The sequence below is a fragment of the Myodes glareolus genome, chromosome 19, assembly GCF_982192425.1.
Source record: "Myodes glareolus chromosome 19, mMyoGla1.1, whole genome shotgun sequence".
Taxonomy (NCBI): Eukaryota; Metazoa; Chordata; class Mammalia; order Rodentia; family Cricetidae; genus Myodes; species Myodes glareolus.
This window is the reverse complement of record NC_142044.1, coordinates 6,774,921-6,794,685: the sequence shown is the minus strand read 5'-3', so window position 1 is coordinate 6,794,685 and position 19,765 is coordinate 6,774,921. Positions and strand designations below refer to the sequence as shown.

The 19,765-nt window shown below is 39.6% G+C and overlaps 2 protein-coding genes across 4 annotated transcripts in view; one reads left to right on the top strand and one right to left on the bottom strand.

Annotated features, from left to right (window-relative positions):
• The window catches only part of Zfpm2 (zinc finger protein, FOG family member 2), a 422,522-nt gene extending 419,944 nt beyond the window's left edge, over positions 1-2,578 (bottom strand). Inside the window, exon 1 of the mRNA XM_085679019.2 lies at positions 2,063-2,578. Within this exon, the coding sequence (XP_085535145.2) occupies positions 2,063-2,102 (40 nt within the window). The 5' untranslated portion in view covers positions 2,103-2,578. The remainder of the gene's footprint in view (positions 1-2,062) is intronic.
• A 244-nt stretch (positions 2,579-2,822) lies between these two features.
• LOC125415242 (uncharacterized) overlaps positions 2,823-19,765 on the top strand; it is a 32,917-nt gene continuing 15,974 nt past the window's right edge. For 2 of the 3 annotated variants that reach the window (XR_014998077.2, XM_085679021.2), the window contains exons 1-4: positions 4,852-5,132; positions 6,058-6,131; positions 13,136-14,407; positions 16,903-17,019. Coding sequence is in view for 2 of the 3 variants with exons in the window: in XM_085679021.2 (XP_085535147.2) it covers positions 16,919-17,019 (101 nt within the window). In the remaining variant the exon portion in view is untranslated. Of the gene's footprint in view, positions 3,571-4,851; positions 5,133-6,057; positions 6,132-13,135; positions 14,408-16,902; positions 17,020-19,765 lie in introns of those variants that run through there. The other variant, XM_087898763.1, reaches the window with a different exon arrangement.

Genomic DNA, 19,765 nt, shown 5'->3' with positions numbered 1-19,765 from the left:
TTTTCCTTAACAGTGGAGGGAGAGGGGAGTCCATTTGCTTAGATTGCTTTTGTGACCTCAAAATGAATCTAAGAAAAGCCTAAAATGCACATATATTACATATGTATAAATATACCAGCAGACAATCTTCCCTGTAAACAAGTATACACATATATGCAAGACATCTATTTATTCATCTTCCAATGAGACAACTTTCACAGATTTTTGATAGTTAATAAATCACAACATCAAGTAAGCCAGTATAATGTTTTATGACCTCTAACACCGAGTGTAGCATCAGCAATTAGTTCCAATGCTTTAATCTTCAATTATATGAGGTGGACATGAAAGAAAAGAAAAAAAATTGAATGTAGCTAATTGAGAAGATAACAAAGTATTCCCAAGTAGAATCAGATGGTCTTTGTGCCGCACAATCAATTAATATTAATTATTTATTAACAATCTAGGCGACAGCCTCGAACTAAAAAGCATTTGCATTTAATGTTTCTCACCCCTTCTTCGAATAAGCACCATTTTCTACAATAAAATGTGAAATGTAAACAGAGCCTCAGATCAATTCAGCATCAAAAAGTAGAAAGTAATTAGATGGCACCGTGGATGTAAAACAGGGAAAGTCTTGAAGAACCGTGTGGCCACAGGCTTAGGAGGGCTTTCGGCCAAAAGTGAGGTGCACTTCTGGGTTTGAAAGAAGTTGCTTAGTCCAAGAACCGAAGCACCACAGGGAAGGGAATCGACTAAATTGAAGCTTGTAAGTCACACCCAAGAGGCAGAGAGTGTGTTTGAGCATATATGGTGTATATGTATAATTAGCTGTAGTGAACTGTGTAAAACCCGGCCCATCTCAAGGACAAGTTAGTGGTAAGCTGTGTATGTAAACTACACCAAACAGAAATTTTGACTAGCATGTAGGGTAAAGTGGGTAATATCCGCAATATCCTGGGGATGGGGGTAATACTAAAGCATTATCCTAAAATTACATGATTAGTTTTAAACTAATGGACATATCCTCAACAACATGATAAATCAAGGAGACTTCACAGAGATCCTAAAATAATATCAATGATATTATTATTATTATTATAGTAATTAGGCCTTTAACTTCTTTTGGGCTGAAGTGTTGAAGATATTCCGCAGGCCTAATAAACATACTGGAGTAATTTCCCCTAAGGCGAGAAAAGTTGGCCTATAAAGAGTTCTGTTAAGAGTGTGGTTTGCAGGCCGGCAGGTGTTCCTTGTCCTGCCAGTTCCTCTGGGCACCCTAAGGACCCTCGGGGCCAGGAACAGCACCTAGGCACTCTGCTGAGTGTAGGGGTTACCTTGAACTCAAAGCCAGCAAGCCCAGAAGTGAAGGGGGCCCCTCCCAGTGGGGACTCGGCGCCTTAGGGAAACTGAAGTCCGCCCAGCCCAGTGTCCACGCGGTGGGAGAGGGACCCACCGGGAGTCCTGGGTCGCATCCCAGCGCCTCAGGCCCACAGGAAGAGGGTGGACAGCTGCCTCTAAGAGAGGCGCGAACTTTTACACCTACTTTTTGTTTCACTTCGGGTTTGGCGTGGCTTGTGGCACCGCCCAGGATCGGGTCCCCAGACACTGATTTTTTTCCACCACCGCCCTGGGGAAGTTACCTCCCTAGCCCGGTGTGGCCTCCACCAGCTGCTCAGAGAACTTCATCCCGGTTACCAGGAGCTGCTCCCAAGAGTGGCAGGCCGTTGGTGGGCGACAACAATGACAACAATCATACTAAGCTTCTGCGGGAGGGGATTGTCCTGTTAAGGCTCCATGATAAAAAGCGGCGACAATTGCAGGGAACCGGAGTTGAAATTCACAAGAATCCAAGGAGCGGAGCGCGAAGACTGGAGGAACAGACTGGACTGCATCTGCCTTGCGCTCTGGCTGGCCGTGTGTCTGTCTGAGGCCGTCTGGTTGTCCCTCTTTGCTCGCAAAGTTTGACAAATCCCAGAAGACCAGAAGCCGATCGCCCCGAGCGTCTCCTACCCTTCCCGCCGCGTGCGCCCCTCTCCCAGAAACCGACCCCACTAACTCCCAGCCCCGCGCGCAAACTTACGTTTGATCTGCCGGGGTTTGCTCTGCTTTCGCCGGGACATTTCGGCCGCGGCCTCTGCCGCCCGAGCTCCCGCGGTGTCCGCGGTTCCCGCTACCGTTCCCTGGACTGTCGCCGCCTCTGTCTCAGCCGCAGCCGCTGACCAGGCTCCGGGCCGCCGCCGGCCGGACTCCAGGTGCTCAGTGCGCGCGGGATCCCGGCGCTGGGCTCCTCCGGGAGCAGCGGATCCACGTTTGGAGATGAGCAAGCGAATGAGAAGCAGAGCGAGGGGGGCAGAGAGAGTGTGACAGGGAAGAGGGGAGGGGGCGACGGGGAGAGCGATGGGGCTGGAGGGGGGAGGATGGGAATCTAGGAGCGCTCGGCCAGGCAGAGAGAAAAGGGGAGGGGGGGTAAGAGAAGGAAGAGAAGGAGGGAGGGGAAGGAGAGCACTCAGGGGGACCCGGACTACAAGGGGCGGAGGGTGCAGGAGGAGGTGCGCGCTTGCTCCCCGCGTCCCCGGCTGCCGGGCAGAGACTCGGGCGCCGCCGCCGCCGCTCCGGGCCGCGCCGCGCTCGCACTGCTGCGGGAGGTGGCGAGGCGCGCGAAGGAGGGGCGCGCCCGGGCAGTGGGGAGGGGAGACTATGCCATCAGCGAAAGGAGGATTGGCTGCATCCAAAGCCAGTCCGGATGCAAACTCACGGCCGGGCCTCGGTCGCGAGGAGTGCAAGGGGATCGCGGCGTGGGTGGGAGTTGAAGGGGTTGATGGGGTTGAGGGAGACGTGAGGTCTGGAGGGGGGGGCACCTTCTGCAGTTGTCACCGCGTCAATGCTGGGCAGCTGCCAGGCCACCCTTCCCCCGCTCCCCTTCCAGCAACTTCTTCCAACAGCCTCTTCCAACGGACCCCCTCACACTCCTCCCTAATGCCTCGCCCATCTAGCAGGGCACAAAGAAATCTCAGTCTCCTTCCATAAACTTTGTGCTTCCAGTTACCGCTCCCCTCCAGGAGCCCCCGCCCTCCGCCCTTCCAGTTTCTTGGCAGGAAGGTTAGGCCACTGGCAAAGTCCCCGGCGAAAGCCAGCTGATCACAAACGCCAACTGTGTGTCTTGGGGCCCGTTAAGTCCTCTCATCTGCCCAGGCTCTCAGGAGACCATTTCATTGCTGTCAGAGTTCCCGGGAGACTGCTGCGGACGCGAACCATCCCCCACTGGGCCCACAAGGATGGGGTGCTGAGCTGTACTCGTAGCGCTTTTCTGCATCTTGCTTGAGAGTTTCCATTGAAACAGTGAAATCCCGGAATCGGGAGTCAGGCAGATATTTTCCTCACATCCAAAAGGACGATGGTTAGCTGGATGATTCGCGCTAGGTAGGAAAGGAACTATGAGCTCTAACACGAAATACTAACTTTGTGTGAAGTCTGTGGAAGTTCTGCAGTCCCACCCTGCCCCCGTGACCGTCCATTCTCATAGTTCTGCCACAGGGAAGCACCGTGGAGCTAATAAAAGATGTATTATTGTCATAATTTTTCAATCAGGTAAGATCCAACAACTATTTCCTGGTTCTTTTAGTTTATTGGATTCTGTTTCTTTCCTATTTGTTGGTTGTGTGTTTGCGGTTTGGGAAATGGCAAGGCACAAGAGAACATGTTTTGAAATGATCGCAAAGCATTATTTGAGTCAAGTTAAGGTAAGAGAGGTTCGCTTAGTTTCACACAGTTTCCGATACACCGAGTACTAAATGCAGTACTTGCAGGTGTGAGAGAAGGGATGTGGCTGTGTGGAATCAGCTACTTTATGTAAATAGCGTTCACTAATAAACTCCTATGATCGCTAGCATGCATTCCCTAGATACTGCCAATGTCTCCCCCAGGAGGCTGTGAAATTGTCCACTCTGACCCGAAATGGTGTCCCTTTTGTTATCAGACGAGCATAGACATGAGCATCATCAAATGATACTCTAAAAGGGTCTGGGGTCAGCACAGAGCCTGGACTGGTGGAGCATAATGTAGGATGCTCCTGGTGCAGGAAGCTCTCTACTCGGTGTCATTTGTTCCCCATCAGGACATCTTCTAAAGGTGTAAAGCTTTACCTCATGAAAGGTATGGCTGAGCAAATCTTAACACCAGGCTGGAGACCAATTGTGACTTTGATTACACTGCCATTAGCACTATGGCCATATGAGGTTTTAACAGTGCAGTGCATGATCCTTTGCAATGGAAAATGCGCTAAATGACCAAGTCCTTGCCCTGAAAAGGCAGCAAATTAAGATACTAAGTCGATGAAAAGCAAGGTTATTTGTACTTACGTTGTGGGGTGAATAAGCAAATGGAGACATCGACTTTTTGCCTCCTTCATTCTCAATTCATTACCGATAAATTGGCATGCTGAGAATCTTAGAATTGGATTTATTGTACATTACAGTTTTCATAGATCTTTGACAGAATTGGCTGACTTATGTCACCCAAAAGGAATGTCCACTGGAATTAAAATAACACGGCAGTTAGTGTTTCTTTTGGCATCTTAAATAGTTAAATATGCAAAGCAAAAAAGAAACAAATAAATCTGTGCTAAACATTTGCTTTAAAAACTGAAAGGAACAAAAGTCAGGAAATTTAAGGCAAGATTGATAAAATAACCAGACTATGTTATTATAAACAGTATATTGGTTTATCGAAATGCATAACCATATAAATATATGTATATTAATGAAATAAATTATATTTATTTAATTAATGAAATAAATGTATATGAATGAAATAAACTGAATACTCCTACATCTATTTTCTCATCATTTTAAAATGAGACTATGAGTTATATTTAAGGTTCAATTTTTATTTTCTCTTGTTTAACTCACCGTGGTTAAAAAATAAAAAGCAGCAAAACCTATAAGTAATTATCTCTGTCCAAATGCATCTAGCAGCTCCACGCCACAGCTACATGGCTCCCAAACAATGATTATGAAAACCACAGTTGAGGAAAGCATCAGGAAACGGCATTACAAAACCACAGCAACAAATGTGTCTGCGATATTGAAAACCACAATTCACAACTAATACCCCGTGTCGCCAATGACTATTAACTATACATGTGCAAATGTGTAAGTAACCGCACAAAATAATTTCTCATTTACGTAAAAATGAATTATTCATTTTTGAGACTCACAAGACTTAATGCCCACATATTGGTTTGTTTAGAAAAGTTTCTGCTTCTTATAAGAAATCCTTCTAAATTCCACATAAAATGATAGTTAATTTAAAAGTAGAGAACATGCAACTCTGAGTAATAGCTTCTCAAATATTTAAAGGATTGATCTGTAATCGATCTGAAATGAACACCTACCTCTTTCTACTCTCCTTCCTAAAATCTCAGAAGTAAAAGGCATATTAGCAGGAACTGATTAAGAAAGGCACAGTAGAAGAAATTTGATTGCAAATTCAGCGAGAACATAGCTGTATATGTTTTCAAATAGTTGCTCTTAAGTGTTAACTTACAGATGAATGAGATGATATCCTGTGTAAGCGAATAGGGTTGTTGTAGTCTTACAATTAATATGCAAAAGGTCCAGTTAAATAGGAATGTCAAAAGACATAATTTATTTGAGAAAAATATGCTCCATATACTGCTTGGTACGTAATTACCTTAATTATATTTGGAACTTACCTGAACTTCAAATTTAACTGGATACCTTGTATTTTATCAAGAAAACCTACAAATATAGCATTTTTGCATTTGCATAGATAGATAGGTAGATAGATAGAAAGAGAGAGGGAGATAGACAGATATTTACAATCCTCTTTATAGAAGTAGAGAAACTGTGACGTGTTTCCTTTAGTCATAAATAAATTAATTCTTGATCAATGCAATATTTAGGGAAGGTACAGTAGAAGGAATAAATTTCTCTGCAAAATTTCTAATTTTTTTTAGCACAATACAAAAATTCAACTCATAGAATAAGTGGGTTGTTTTCATGTCTGTCTGTTCTAGGATTTGTTTTATAAATGTACTTCTCTTTTTTTCTAAAGGGAATCAAGATATTGACCAAGAAAACTCCCAGGCTAATCTTATGAGACATCAAGCTACCTTCTTGATTATGAAAGTAAGTAATATTCAAAAGCTTCAGAGAGGCTGAGTGTTTGCTCATAACCAGAAATTGAACACAGTATATCTGTTTTTGGTTTGAGATTATGACAATGGATTGAACAAAAATCAAGTATAAAAGTCATGTTTATCATTCTTGAGTATTTTTTAAAATAATTTCAACAGTTTAAAAATAGAGATCAACAAATTCACCTAAATGCCACTCCAGCTTCATAGCTATGAAAATGACTACCATCTTTCTTGCAAAGAGGGCTCTGAAATATTCACTCACTGAATTCACGAACCTCTCCATCCCTAGCAGGAGCTTGTATGCATAAATACTTATCTAAGTGTGTCTACTTAATTTATCAGATTATCAAAAGTCTATGAAAAATATCTCTGCACATTGTTTTTGGAAAGTCCTTGTTCTCTTTATTTTCAAATGCTTACATAATCCAGGAAAAAAGACAAGTATGGCTTAAGATTTTCCTTTAGTTCAAGTCACTTTTCTGATAGAGCAGAATCATGGGGTGACTATTTAAAACAGGAAGAGCTATGTTTCTACGACTGTATAATGAAAAAATATAAAGGACATAGTTAACTCTGAAAGAGTACCCTTTCCACTCTACAGATTTCTCTTAGGCTTGCCTGACCGTTCTGCTAATACTAATAATGGTATCTTTTAAGAAACATCTCCTCCTCTCTCTCTCCCCACCTCATCTTCCCCCTCCTTCACCCCCTCTTCCTTCCTCTCTCCCTCATCCTCCTTCTTCCCTTCCTCCTCCTATCCCCTCCTCCTTGTCTCTCTCCCTCTCTTCCATACTATTATATAGGTGGGTTGCAAGTGCAACCTTTCTCAGTCCCTAACCAATTAAACTCTTTCTTCCTTCTGTCTGTTGTGGTTGTCTTGGGATTCTACATTGTTCCTATGGCAGTGGGTCCTGAGAGATTTTCCTAAAATTCTTGAGAAAGAGGGGTATCTCTCCTCTTACACTTTCTGCCCTGGAGAAATGCAAATGGGAAGTTGCTAGTGGTCATATTCATTGAAAGATGCCAATATCAACACTTAATTTTTCAGTCTTCCATTCTTACAGAATTCAAATCAAAGCACACATCAACATTTCTTGACTTGTTTTAGATACCTCAATATTGTCTACGGGTACATGAGTGTCTGAGTCATGATCACTTGTATTGTATTTCACTTGGATCAACTTGGTCAGGCATACCACTCTGTGGTGCCATCGTGTTAGCGCAGTTGTAGATGTCTTTCACAAGAAGATACCATTAGCCTTGAGATGCCTCTTCTTGGACACTGACAAGATGTACATCCACGAAAACATGTCCTATTTTGTTGAAATACACAGGAAACTCTCTCTATGTCAGCCTGTCATTACCAAGGCCATCCCATTTCAACTCATTTACTTAGTAAGTTCTCTGATTATAAGGGTTCCCCAGTGTTGGACATACAAAGCATGCTAGTAAAATCAGGCTGATCCTGTCTCATTTGGGAACTGATTTCTTAGCCTCAGAGACAGAATACTCAGTACAGGAAATAGCAGCGATGTTTATCTAAGATGCCTGGCTTCATGTTCTTATAGAGTATACATGGCCCCAAAAGAATATATGTCTGAAATCTGGTGGGCCAAAGGTTTTTAGTAATCCAGAGTTTATGTAAAGAGTTGAAATCTTCATGTGAGCTTGTTGAGTGAATATGTAAAAGTTCTAGAATTTTGGTGTATTCTGTTGCCTTAATAAAGAAGTGATGGGGTTAAGTAGCTGTTGTGGTATATTGGCGAAACAAACTTCGCCAATTTTGGAAGGTTGGCCCCAGCTAGTAGTGTTGCTTGGGACTGTGAAACACTTAGGAGGTAGGACATAGCTAGGGGAAGTAGACAATTCGAGGTGGGGTGGGCTTATGGTCTCTGCTGCCTGAGTTTTGATCTGACTAGACCAAGCTCTATCTTCAAGCTCCAGCTGATATATTTTTCTTTCCTGGGTATAACTTCTGAAGGAAGCCAGAGTAGATCTTCCCCTTCTGCTTGTTCTGACAAACAAACAAACAAAAACCCACCAACTACTGCAGCGGCAGGAGGGAGACAAGGAGCAAAAGAGTAACCGCAGCTGCGGAGAAGAGTCCCCAGCGCCATATTCCACTTCCTGCTCTAGGCCGGCTTGGGGGCAACAGTGCTTCAGACATGCAAGGCACTGAGATGCCAATGGCTCCTCAGGAGAGAGTTTTCCCAATCTCTCTGTGTTGGCTATTTTTGGCTTAAATTCATACAAGTTGATTCCTGTAATATTCAACCCCAAAGACTAAACCAAGATAAAAATTTAACCATCTGAAACTTTGACTTGCTTAATTAAATATTCAGATTTGGAAGCATCAACATACTTTAAATTTTATACTTTCTTTCAGAAGAACTACAAAGGTATCTAGGATAAGATTTTTGGCAAGGGGCGGGGCGGGGGGGCAAACAAACAAACCTTATAAACATGAAATGAATAAGTCTCCAACATGAATTAGATCTCACTGTAAACTGCCATCTACCACTGATTTTGGACATTCATGCCAAGTTAATGAATGGGAGAAATATTTGTGTTTTCAAACCCAGGGTTCCTCAAGGGCGCGATGATAATTGACATGCAAATACACAGCCCTCTTGACTACACAGATTCCGGTCCCAGATGTTTGGTTTAACGTTTTACTTTGCTCTTCCACATTTGAATAAGCATCTAGCAGATTACCTTGCACATAAATTTTATGGATGTCGTTATAATTCACCAGAATAATGTTTATACTTGTGTGGTGAATTTTATTTTCTATCCTATAAAACTTTTTCCATAAATTACTGAAAGAAAAGTAACAATTTAACAGATTTTTTTAGGATACATGTATATGTATAGATAGAAGCAAGTCACCCCCACCTGATACCTATTTTCCAAATTGTAATAAAATAATTCACTGGGAATAAGTTTAGGGAAAAATGAATATTTCATATGCTATGAAATGGACCTATAGAGAATTCTAATGTGATCTAATTCTGCTTTTTCCTAGACATTATATTCATTTAGGTCATCTTTCTAGAATTCTATACACTATGATTATTTTACTTCCCTGGTTAATATAATGCTTTCAAATATGCCAGCACATTCAGAGAAATGAGCTAACTATATCTGTATGGGTCTCTTTTATCTCACAAAGGTGCTCTTGGATCCATCATCCTTCTGCCCCACTACAATCTGATAGTTCTCTGCCACCGAACTTTTCTTTCCCTCATTACGCTGGAGGTTTTTTTGATTTCATCCGGTAGTGGGATCTAAGTTTCTTATATTATCAGTATTCCTCAACCATAGAGAAATATGAAACAAAGAGAATCGTATGCAAAACGCAAAGGATAATTACACTAGACTTCATATATGCTTTGTGTATAGACTATGCATATGTTTGCATTTCCTTCCTAATAAGATTGATAATTGTTTGCCACAGTTTCTGCTGGGCTTCTGTGACTCGATGCTGAAAGTACCACAAGTGATGCATAGTTGTAGAAAGACAATTCTTTTGTATTTTATTCTTGAGTCACGTCATGTGGGCTAAGGAGGGTTGGGCAATTTGGATAGAGAATAGTGCTTTTACCCCGTTGAATCTGTCATTTCCATCCTGCTTATACTTGTCGTTTTTAAATTGTACGTTTTATTATATGTGACATACGTGCAATATAGCATTATCACCATGTCTAGAAGTAGTGTTCATGTTTGCCACTTTGGTTGTCGCCTCTTAGTGATCAGTGTTCTGTGCTATGAAATGTTTGTGAATCTCGGTTTATTTCCATGATGACATTTCAGACAACAGTTTACTGAGTATTGCGTTTCCGCGTACAAGTCTCTCAGGAGGCATGAAGTATTATTTAGCCGTTAACTAATTATTTTAAATCTTTTCTCCACTTCCTTTTTCAGCTAAGGAACACTAATCCTAGTAAAGGCGTGATGCAATTCAAACTCGTACTAGTCTTTTGAGAGCTTCCATCTTGGTTTGGCCCCCTGATGTAGTACAGAACAAAGTGTCAAGAATAGAAAGCACTGAATAAATTTTCATGGAAACCTAAAATGTCCATGGTTAGGAGCCAGGAAGCATCTTCTTCTTGCGTCTGTTGGCATGACTTGTACCTGGGGTAGAACAGGGGACATGGCAGTTTTTTATTCTCTGAATAACTTAATAATTACACTTCGTGACTCTTATCCATGTTTCAACATTTCTTGAAACAATATATAGACTGCTAAATCATCTTTTTATTATATCACCATTCTAATATTTTATTTTATGAAATTATATCATTTCCCACTTGTTCATCCCTCCAACCCCTCCCATATACTCCTCATTAATTGCTTTCAAATTCATGGCTTTTTTTCGTTAATTGTTGTAACAGAAAATAATTGCATATATAATATATATTATATATAATAATGCATTCTAATCAAATATGTGACATATTAATGCTTAATTTATATGCATATTATTAATACAATCTATAAATGCAAAATTTATTTACAAATTATTACTAATGCTATGTGTATTATATACTCATATACAATGTATATTGATATATATTATATAAATATTAATGAATACTATGATTTATGTGTATATTAATCATATGTAAATAATAGATCTTATATATTATATATGTATACAAATATATATTTCTAAATGCATAAATAAAACCTGATAAGTCTTTTTTTTTTTTGGTTTTTTGAGACAGGGTTTCTCTGTGTTGCTTCGGAGTCTGTCCTTGAAATAGTTCTTGTAACCGGGTTGGCCTCAAACTCAAAGAGATCTACCTGATTCTTCCTCCCAAGTGCTGGGATTAAAGGCATGTGCCACCACCGCCCAGATCTGCTAAGTCTTTATAATGTTAATTCTATGCCTGATTTCAGGGATGACCATTTGGTATTAGGTAATCATTCTGCGTGTTCTTTCCTAGGGAAAACAACATTTCCCCCTCTCTGCATTCCTTAGTTGCATATTGTTCTTTGTGTACTGTTTGTGGTTTGGGCCGCTGTTCTTCCCCGCAGCCTGGTTAGCTTACACCTGAAATAATCACAGAGAAACTGTATTAATTAAATCACTGCTTGACCCATTATCTCTAGCTTCTTGTTGGCTAACTCTTACATATTAATTTAACCTAGTCCTATTGACATGGCCGTGGCTTACTGGCAAAGTTTTGGCATGTCTGACTCTGGGGGCTCCATGGCTCCTCTCCCTGCTTTCCCTCTCCCTGCCTTCCCTCTCCCAGATTTCAGTTCAGTTTTCCTCACCTACCTAAGTTCTGCTCTATCAACAGGCCACGGCAGTTTCTTTATTCATTAATGGCAATCACAGCACACAGAGGGGACTCCCACATCAGTGTAGGACTGAGATCTCATAGAATTTCTACTGCTGCTGTCCTCGGATGTTTTTGAAGTCATTTGGCAGCCATAAAAACAAAATCTACATACTTTGGATGGCAGTTGAAAAGGGAAACTCTTAAAAGACTTTAGTTATTCACACACTTCAGTCCTGAATTTATTCTACAATTGTTACTCAGTATGTTGGTGTAGGGGATGCCAGACCTGTTTTGCTCTATATTTGTATTTGTGAAATGTGCGTCCAAAACAAATCTTACTTCTAGCTACAAACCTTCCTGGCTTTTGAAAGACTATACTCTTGTCTGTTAATATTTCCACATGTCTCGTCTGCTCTCTACAGTTCTGTGAATTGCCTAAAAAGGTGTAGAAAAAAATTGAACAGTTTCTTCCAGTCATTTTTGTCTTTAAAGTTTATTTCTTTTCTATCAATAGTTTGTTTTTTTCTATAATTAGGTTTTTATGGTTTTGTTTACATTTTATTTATTATTATTATTATCATTATTATTATTATTGTCTTTCCCTTGAGAAAAGAATACCTAGTCTGTGGATTGCAGACACTGATGCTCTCTGAAATTATTGTATAGCCTTAAGAACTATACCGCTTACAAGTCTGATGCAGAGATTAGTGAGGACTCTGATGGCCTGGATGCTAATGTATCTGCTAAAGTCGTTTGCATGCAATTAAAATAAAATAAAGCCATAGTCCATAAAGATAGTTCATGAAGATAAACATTTAGGTTTGCTGGTAAAGACCTAGTTGCTAGCTATTGGGCTTTGGAAAGTGATTAGATTACGAGAGCTGTGAGATCTATTAACATACTGATGGATACACATTCTGATAATACATTGAGAAGTGTCAGGAAGTGGGACTTAATTGAAGGTTTAAAGATGTGTTCATAAGAATACAATATTCTATCTCTTCCTCCCTCATCCTCCTTCTGTTCCTACTTCTCCTTTTTTTCCCTACCCTAATCTCTCTTCTTCCTTGTGGAATTCCCGTAGGTATCTGCTTTCGTCTGCCTTGAGCTGTATGCTTTCTGCCATGGTGTTCAATATGAATGATCATGTACAGAAACCATGAATCACAATAAACCTGGCCTCTCAAGTTTGTTTTTCTCAGGTCTTTGGTATAATGGACAACACAAGGCGTAATCTAGCTAATCACTTCAAGTATGGAAACCATGGCTTTGGTTTTAACATGCATAGAGATGTGAAAGTATACGTGTGGTTATCCATGTGTACCTTCATCAAACTACCCTCACAGTCAGCAAAACAACACAAAATTAAAAGCATAAAATTTAAAATAGCCTTAGGTAAAACATTTATATGTTCTTCTTTTTGTTGCTAGTTTTACCCTTGTGATGGTTACTATTGACTGTCAATTTGTCAAAAGTTTAGTATCACGTAAGAGACAAGCCTCCAGGCACATCTATGACAGAAAATAGTTGAGGGTATTTTCTGGTCATAGTTGTGAGAGATTATCTTGATCATATTAATTCTTTTGGGAATATCCACTCTAAGGAGGAGCAACATGATTTCACGGGTTTAGGAAATGGATAGAATATAAAGGTGGAAATTAACTGAGCACAGACATTCACCATTTCTACTTCTTGATTGCAGATGCAATGTGGACAGCTGTCTCAAGCTCTTGGCAGCAGGATTTCCCACTAAGTTTAAGGATTTCCCTTGAACTGTGAGCCAAGACAAGGCCTTTCTCCCTGGATCTGCTTTTTTGGGGGTATTTGATCACTGTAACAAGAATATATTTGAAGCAACACTTTCTGTTTGTTTGGTTGATACTGGCTAATATCCATGAATATGCATTAAAGTCAAATTTTACTTTCGGTAGACAAAACAAGTTAAAACCGCTCTGTCTGAAGACCTGAGAAGATGGCTCACTGTGTTAAAGGTTTCATGGGCAAGCAAGTTTAAGGACTTGAGTGAACATCCATAGCGCCCAAATAAATGCCAGGGGCCTCAATGGCTCAGCTGTATGCCCAGCACTAATGGGCACAGAGGGATGTCTAGAGAAAGCTGGATAGATAGACTAGCTGAGTGGACAAGCTCTGTGTTTAAGAAGATCCTGCTTCAATATGCAAAGTGGAGAGAAAACAAGGAAGATACCAATATCAACCTCTAACTATCAAATCTCCCCATGCACATGTGTCCATACCCACATGAATACACACGTGCACAATCACAGATACCACACACATTTGAAGCAATAAATGAATCAATGATCAAATAAATAAATGAAATTCTCTATGTTAGGTGCAGTGGCTTGCAAAGAACACCAATTGCTCATAAAAATGAAAAATAGAAAGCATATGTGTTTTCACCTGTAAACACCAGCTTCTCTCCGTATCATGTGATGACTTGGCATCTGTGTGAGGAGATACACTTTGATGATTCTAAAACACATGGGAACTCCAATGCCACGGCTGGTCCCCAGTTTCCGTATCTATTCTGCCTTCCTAGGAAACCACACCTGAATGGTACCAACCAAAATGACAAAAACTGCATCACCCTGGAAATAAAGGCTAGCTGTCATGATTCTCTTGCTTACTGCTCTCTCTGACCCAACGAACTTACATTTGTTCAGGGAGAAAAGGAGTGTTCAGAATGACAAAATGCATGCACTTCCCATGCATGTACTGTCGCTGGAGATGCACTACCTCTGTGTCTGCTGTGTAGAAAGTCAATGGCAGTCTCCTTCTATCACGCATGCTTCTACAATATGGAGCAGTTACAGAACCTTAAGAAAATGGAGAGTGTCTGGACATGCAAACAGAAACCGGATTTCTAGTTGGGATGCCTCTACCTAGATAACTCCGTTGGTCCCTTTGCCTTCTTCTCATTGCAGTCCCTACGACTCCGTGAGTTCTAAAATAGGTAAATCTGTAGTTCTAAATAGTATGTTTAAAGACTATGTTTTAGACTGAATTTCTAAGTGTGGGGGGGTCAACTTAGTCAATTGTTGGTTGTGTGGTGCCTCCTTGCCTTACAGACTTACAAAACGCTATTGATAGTGTTCCCAGTCTGTCAGATGTTGAAAAGTATTTCCTTCATTCTCTTTCTTTGTATGTTGAATGACTCTATGCAGAGAAGACTAGGCATGATCAAGATTTCTTGAGCCTTCTCTATCCAGATGTCTAGATAATACACACACACACACACACACACACACACACACACACACAATTGGCCATTAATCATGCTTTTGGCAGTTATGAGAAACGCTGCTTGTGTTTAATATACCATGGAGTATTGCTTTTAGATTTTTATGATCCAGTTATATGCTCATTATAATATCTGACAGGAGCCTCCAAAACACAGGTTTAGTAAGAAGTATAGTTCATGACTATATTCTTCTGTGTATGTGCCTACAAAATTCTCATTTCCTTCTCACTTGGCCACAAGGTAAAAGTTGAATGACTAAAGACCTAAGTATATATGTCCAATACAATATCTTGTTTGGGTTACATATTCTAAGCCTATCTATACTTGCTTAACTTTTAAGTTTACTTTTCCTCTGACATACTGTCATATATCCTGTCCCTGCTTTCCCAGGATGGCAGGAATTAAAGTAGAAAACCCCTTCTCTCTGGTCCTCTTCTCTGATCAAAGCCTTTGCTACAAGCACACATTTCATAAATGACACCATTATGGGGATTTGGAGAGTTTTGTATTATTTTAATGGTGAAGCAAAAAATCCCTTTACCGGTAAAATAGAACAAAACCCAGACTTCTATACAGAGAATGCCATTCTAGAATCTGAATTATCAACTTCTCTCTCAATCAGTAAATAGATATAGTGTGTAGTGACCCTGTACCTGGCCAGTCTTTTTAGGCTTACTACTTGATAACTAACCAAAATACAGACCTGGTTACGCTCTTAAATTATCTCCTGACTTGATTGAAATGTTACACAATAGACTTACTTAAACTAAAACAGATAACTCTGTGAAGGTCAATATTTATGTCGTGGTGTTAATAAAATTGAAATTATAACTTAATATTCTAATAATACTCTGAAGTGTAAACATGAAAAAGAGTCCAAAAAGAACATGATGATTAATTTGAACTTTTCATTTTAAAGGACAGAAAATGCTGATTGAGTTATAATGTAGATCTCCTATGATTTTCGTTTATTTGTTTACTAAATCAAATATTCTTTATGAATATATATAATCCACTCTTCAACAAAAATACAAGAAACAGGTAGAAGTAAGAAGACAATATTTAATAATGCCATCCTGGGCAAGCAACTTATCAAGAGGTGTGACGTGCGACATTCTGAACTGGGCAGGGGGTAATTTTCTGTTCTTCAGATGACTGCTTTCAGGGCAACCCCATCTTCCTTGATGGGGACACTTTAGTCAGAGCAAATAAAGCCAGTGCAGTTTCAATAAAAAACAAACAGCCCTGTGTCTTTTATTCACAAATACTGTTTTTATAGTTCCTGTAAAACTAACTATTTGTTTGACAATATCTGTGACCTAAAATAATGTCTGTGCATTGCAGCACAGGTTTCCAGGTCACCACCTCGTAAATTATAAGGAAGTTTCACCTACTCAAGTGAATAATAGGACTGAACATCAATAAACACCAAAAATGATGAAGATATTGATTTTAATTAAATTAATGCCTCAATGATTTTTTTCCTGGCTCTTACTCTTTCAGTGTTCATTTAAACCGACCATTTTAAAAAAAAAAACAACAATATGAAACAATTTCTTAGTAGAAGATTTGGGTGAAACAATAGTTGTTGTATAGTTAAAGCATGGAGATCCCCTGTTTAGAGACAACCACTATAGCGGTATGCTGGGTGCACCTGATTCTTTGCTCTTCCATAGCCAATTGTTTACTGTGAAACACCCTGAACAGACGGTATCTTGAACTCTGGGACACAGGAGGCAACATAAGAATTTCTTGAGCACAAAGCAGTACTGTGCTATATACTAAACATAATTATTCCCAAAAAAATAAACAATGCATATATGATTTCTGATACAAATAATTCCAGAAATTATTGATAATAACTGTTGTCTATTAATGAAATATACAACTTAAATGAAATAATCATAATGCTCAGTATATCAGAATATGAGGTTATTGGGAAATATGATCTTTACGAAGATAATTAAATTAAATGAAGTCATTAAGATGGGCACTATTTGGATATGACTGTTGCATATTTGAGAATGGAAAATATGAAGACAAACATGAAGAGAGAGCTAGAGACAGTGGTACAGAGAAAATCAAATATACAGAGAGAGAAAGAGAGAGAGAGAGAGAGAGAGAAGCTACAGGAAGATAAAAGCAGAATTGGGATTTGGGGTGATGCTTTCGCAGATCAGAAAATTCAAAGATTCTTTTTTTTTCAGAATAAAACTTTCTAATATGGTATCAGAGGAACATGGGACAGCTGTTCCACACAACCGTCAAAAGATCAAATCTTGCCAGCGCCATGACTCCGGCTCTCCAGCACACCGTGCCTCTTTGTAAGTCAACTCGATGATCTGGCACCCCCATGTGGGTTTTGCTCAACAAATAGCTTCTGTCTACTTGATATATAATTCTTAATATGAGTGATAACAATAACAGTACTTCTCTTTAAGTAGTTACTACACCCCAAGCTCTCTTTTGATTAGTTCTGACTTTATGCTACAATCTCATGAAATGAATGGACAATGAAAGATTTGTCACGTGGATAGAACAATTGCATTATTTTTTAAGTATTAGCAAGAAATGTTTAAGTATATTTTGTTGTTACTCAGGGATTACAGGTATTAATGCATTTATAATTATTTTAGCATAGAAATTATTATCTTTAAGAGTTTTTTTCTTCTAAAAGCATCAGAACTATAGTTTTAGCATAGGATAAGGACTGTGTTCTACATAAACTAGGGCTAGGACAATACCTTCACTAAACAGCATTGCTCTTACTTTTTTCCTTCTCAATTCAGAATATTCATCACAGTTTTTCCTGATTAGACATAATATATATCATATATTATGATATATCATAAACATATCAATGTGGTTTATAAGACACCTGACCATGAAAAGCTAACGACACCCAGGAGAAATTACAAACAACGGATCTTGACCTACACATACTGAATGGGGGAAGGATTGAGTTGTTCCCATTAAGGAAGATAAAGTTGTGACTTTATTGATCCATGACAGGAAGCACACAGCTCTATTGTTGACCACAGTATGTTTTGTGGCTAGACACTTACCACACATCTTCCTCTTCCTGGTCACACAAGAAAATTGCAGATCATGTGCTCCTTTGAAGTTGGATTGAAAAGACAGAATGAAAAAAAAACCCTCCCAGACCCAACTCATGAGAATACCACAAAATCTTCTATCATTGCATTCTCTTTCTGTGTCAGTTATGGGCATCTGTCTCCTTAGTTTTAGAAAGAAGTATTTATTACAGGGATGAGTCCTTTGGGGTGGGGTACCTTTGAGCCTCAATGACAAGGAGTTAGTAGGTGGAGGAAGGGAGGGCAATGAGCTGGTCTTGAAAGATGAAAGCATCTTTGAATCCTGAGTCACAAGATGAGAGATAGCTTTAAGAAAGCCTTCTGGTGTTTCTCATGAGTAAACGGTACACAGATTTCTGAAGCGTGTTTGTCACTGCATTACAGCCAAGTCTACTCCACCTGAAGTACACCCCACGCCAGATCAGTTTCTATTGCCCATGTCCAAAACAGCTTGCAGTCATGGTGAAAGTATAGGACGGTTTAGTATAAAACATCACACTGATTTGCAATGCACCCACACCAAACTTTCCCAGAGTTTAGGCTCAGCGTTTTCTCTACATACCAGAGATAACTTTCCTGAAAAGATCAGACAGGAAAGGCGGTAATGTCTATGGTAAGCACTGGCGGATTTTAACGGAGCTTTTATCCTATAAACAGAGGAATTTGAGATTGCACACTTAGATCCCTCTGACGCGGCTGTGTATCCGACTTCTCGGTTTCCACGAGCTTTCTTCTTTCCCAGGATCATCTTATCAGATGATCAGTTGTCTGTTTTTCTTCCTAGATTCTGAATGGGATTGATGTACAGACATCAAAAAGACAAAACCACTGAAGGAAATGTACCCTTTTCTTTGTTCCTGGATTGACATCGTTGTGTTTTAATTTTTTTCTACTTTTCCCTACAACCCAGGAGAGGTAAAAAGCAGTTAAAAGTATGACAAAGCTAAAGCTGGAGATGAGGGTAGCAAATTGTTCACTCCCGTTAGTATCCACACTACCCGCTAGCTATAGACTTGAGGCACCATTTGCTCATTGTTTTCCCTGTGATGTCCCTTTTGTTTTTCCAGAATGATAGTTTTTCTAGATTGACACTGTTTATGTATGCTGTACTTTCTCAAATGCATTACCTTTTCTCTTCTGTTGTGATGTTCTGTGTTAAAAATGTAATCTTTCTGTTTATGCATTAAATGTACTGTGTGTATGTATTAAAGGTATAATCTCTATTCTGAGTTTCTAAAAACATACCAGTTGTTTATGTAGATAATTTTAGTATACATTTTATAAATGTAATTTTTTCTCTCTAGTTGGACTTAACTTTTATATGAACAATAATGTAGAATTATAATTTGATTTTTCCCCCCAAAATGACTGAGTGATATTTCTGACAGTATATTTAGTTTTGTCTATTCCTGTTATTTCTAGTTAAATTTCCAATTTCCATTTTTACTTATTATCTCTTTTTGTTCTTTTCTTTTTCCCTTTTATTTATTCATTTTGGTTTATTGAGACAAGGTTTCACTGTGTAATAACCCTACCTGTCCTGGAACTAGCTCTTGTAGACCAGGCTGGCCTCAAACTCACAGAGATCTGCCTACCTCTGCCTCCCAACTGCTGGGGTTAAAGGCGTGTGTCCTCACCACCTGACTGAATCTCTATTTTTTATGTCTATTAAAGAATATGTCCTAATGTATATTTAATTTTTTAAATGGAATCAACCCTTCTCTTTTTGGCTACTGACTTCTCGTCTCTCTTACATGTTGCTGTGTCCAGTGTTGTGTCCTTAGCCGTTCTTCTTCTGTGTTTTTTTTATTTTTATTTTTATAATTCCTAGAAGATCTCTTCTGCTTCCATCATTTCAAACAAGATCCACCCAGACAGGATTTTTAATCCATATCTCCTGCTGGCCTCTTTCTGATGCTTCCATGTCTTTGTCTCTCACACATTTGACATACCCTATATCTGGTGCGCATCTTAC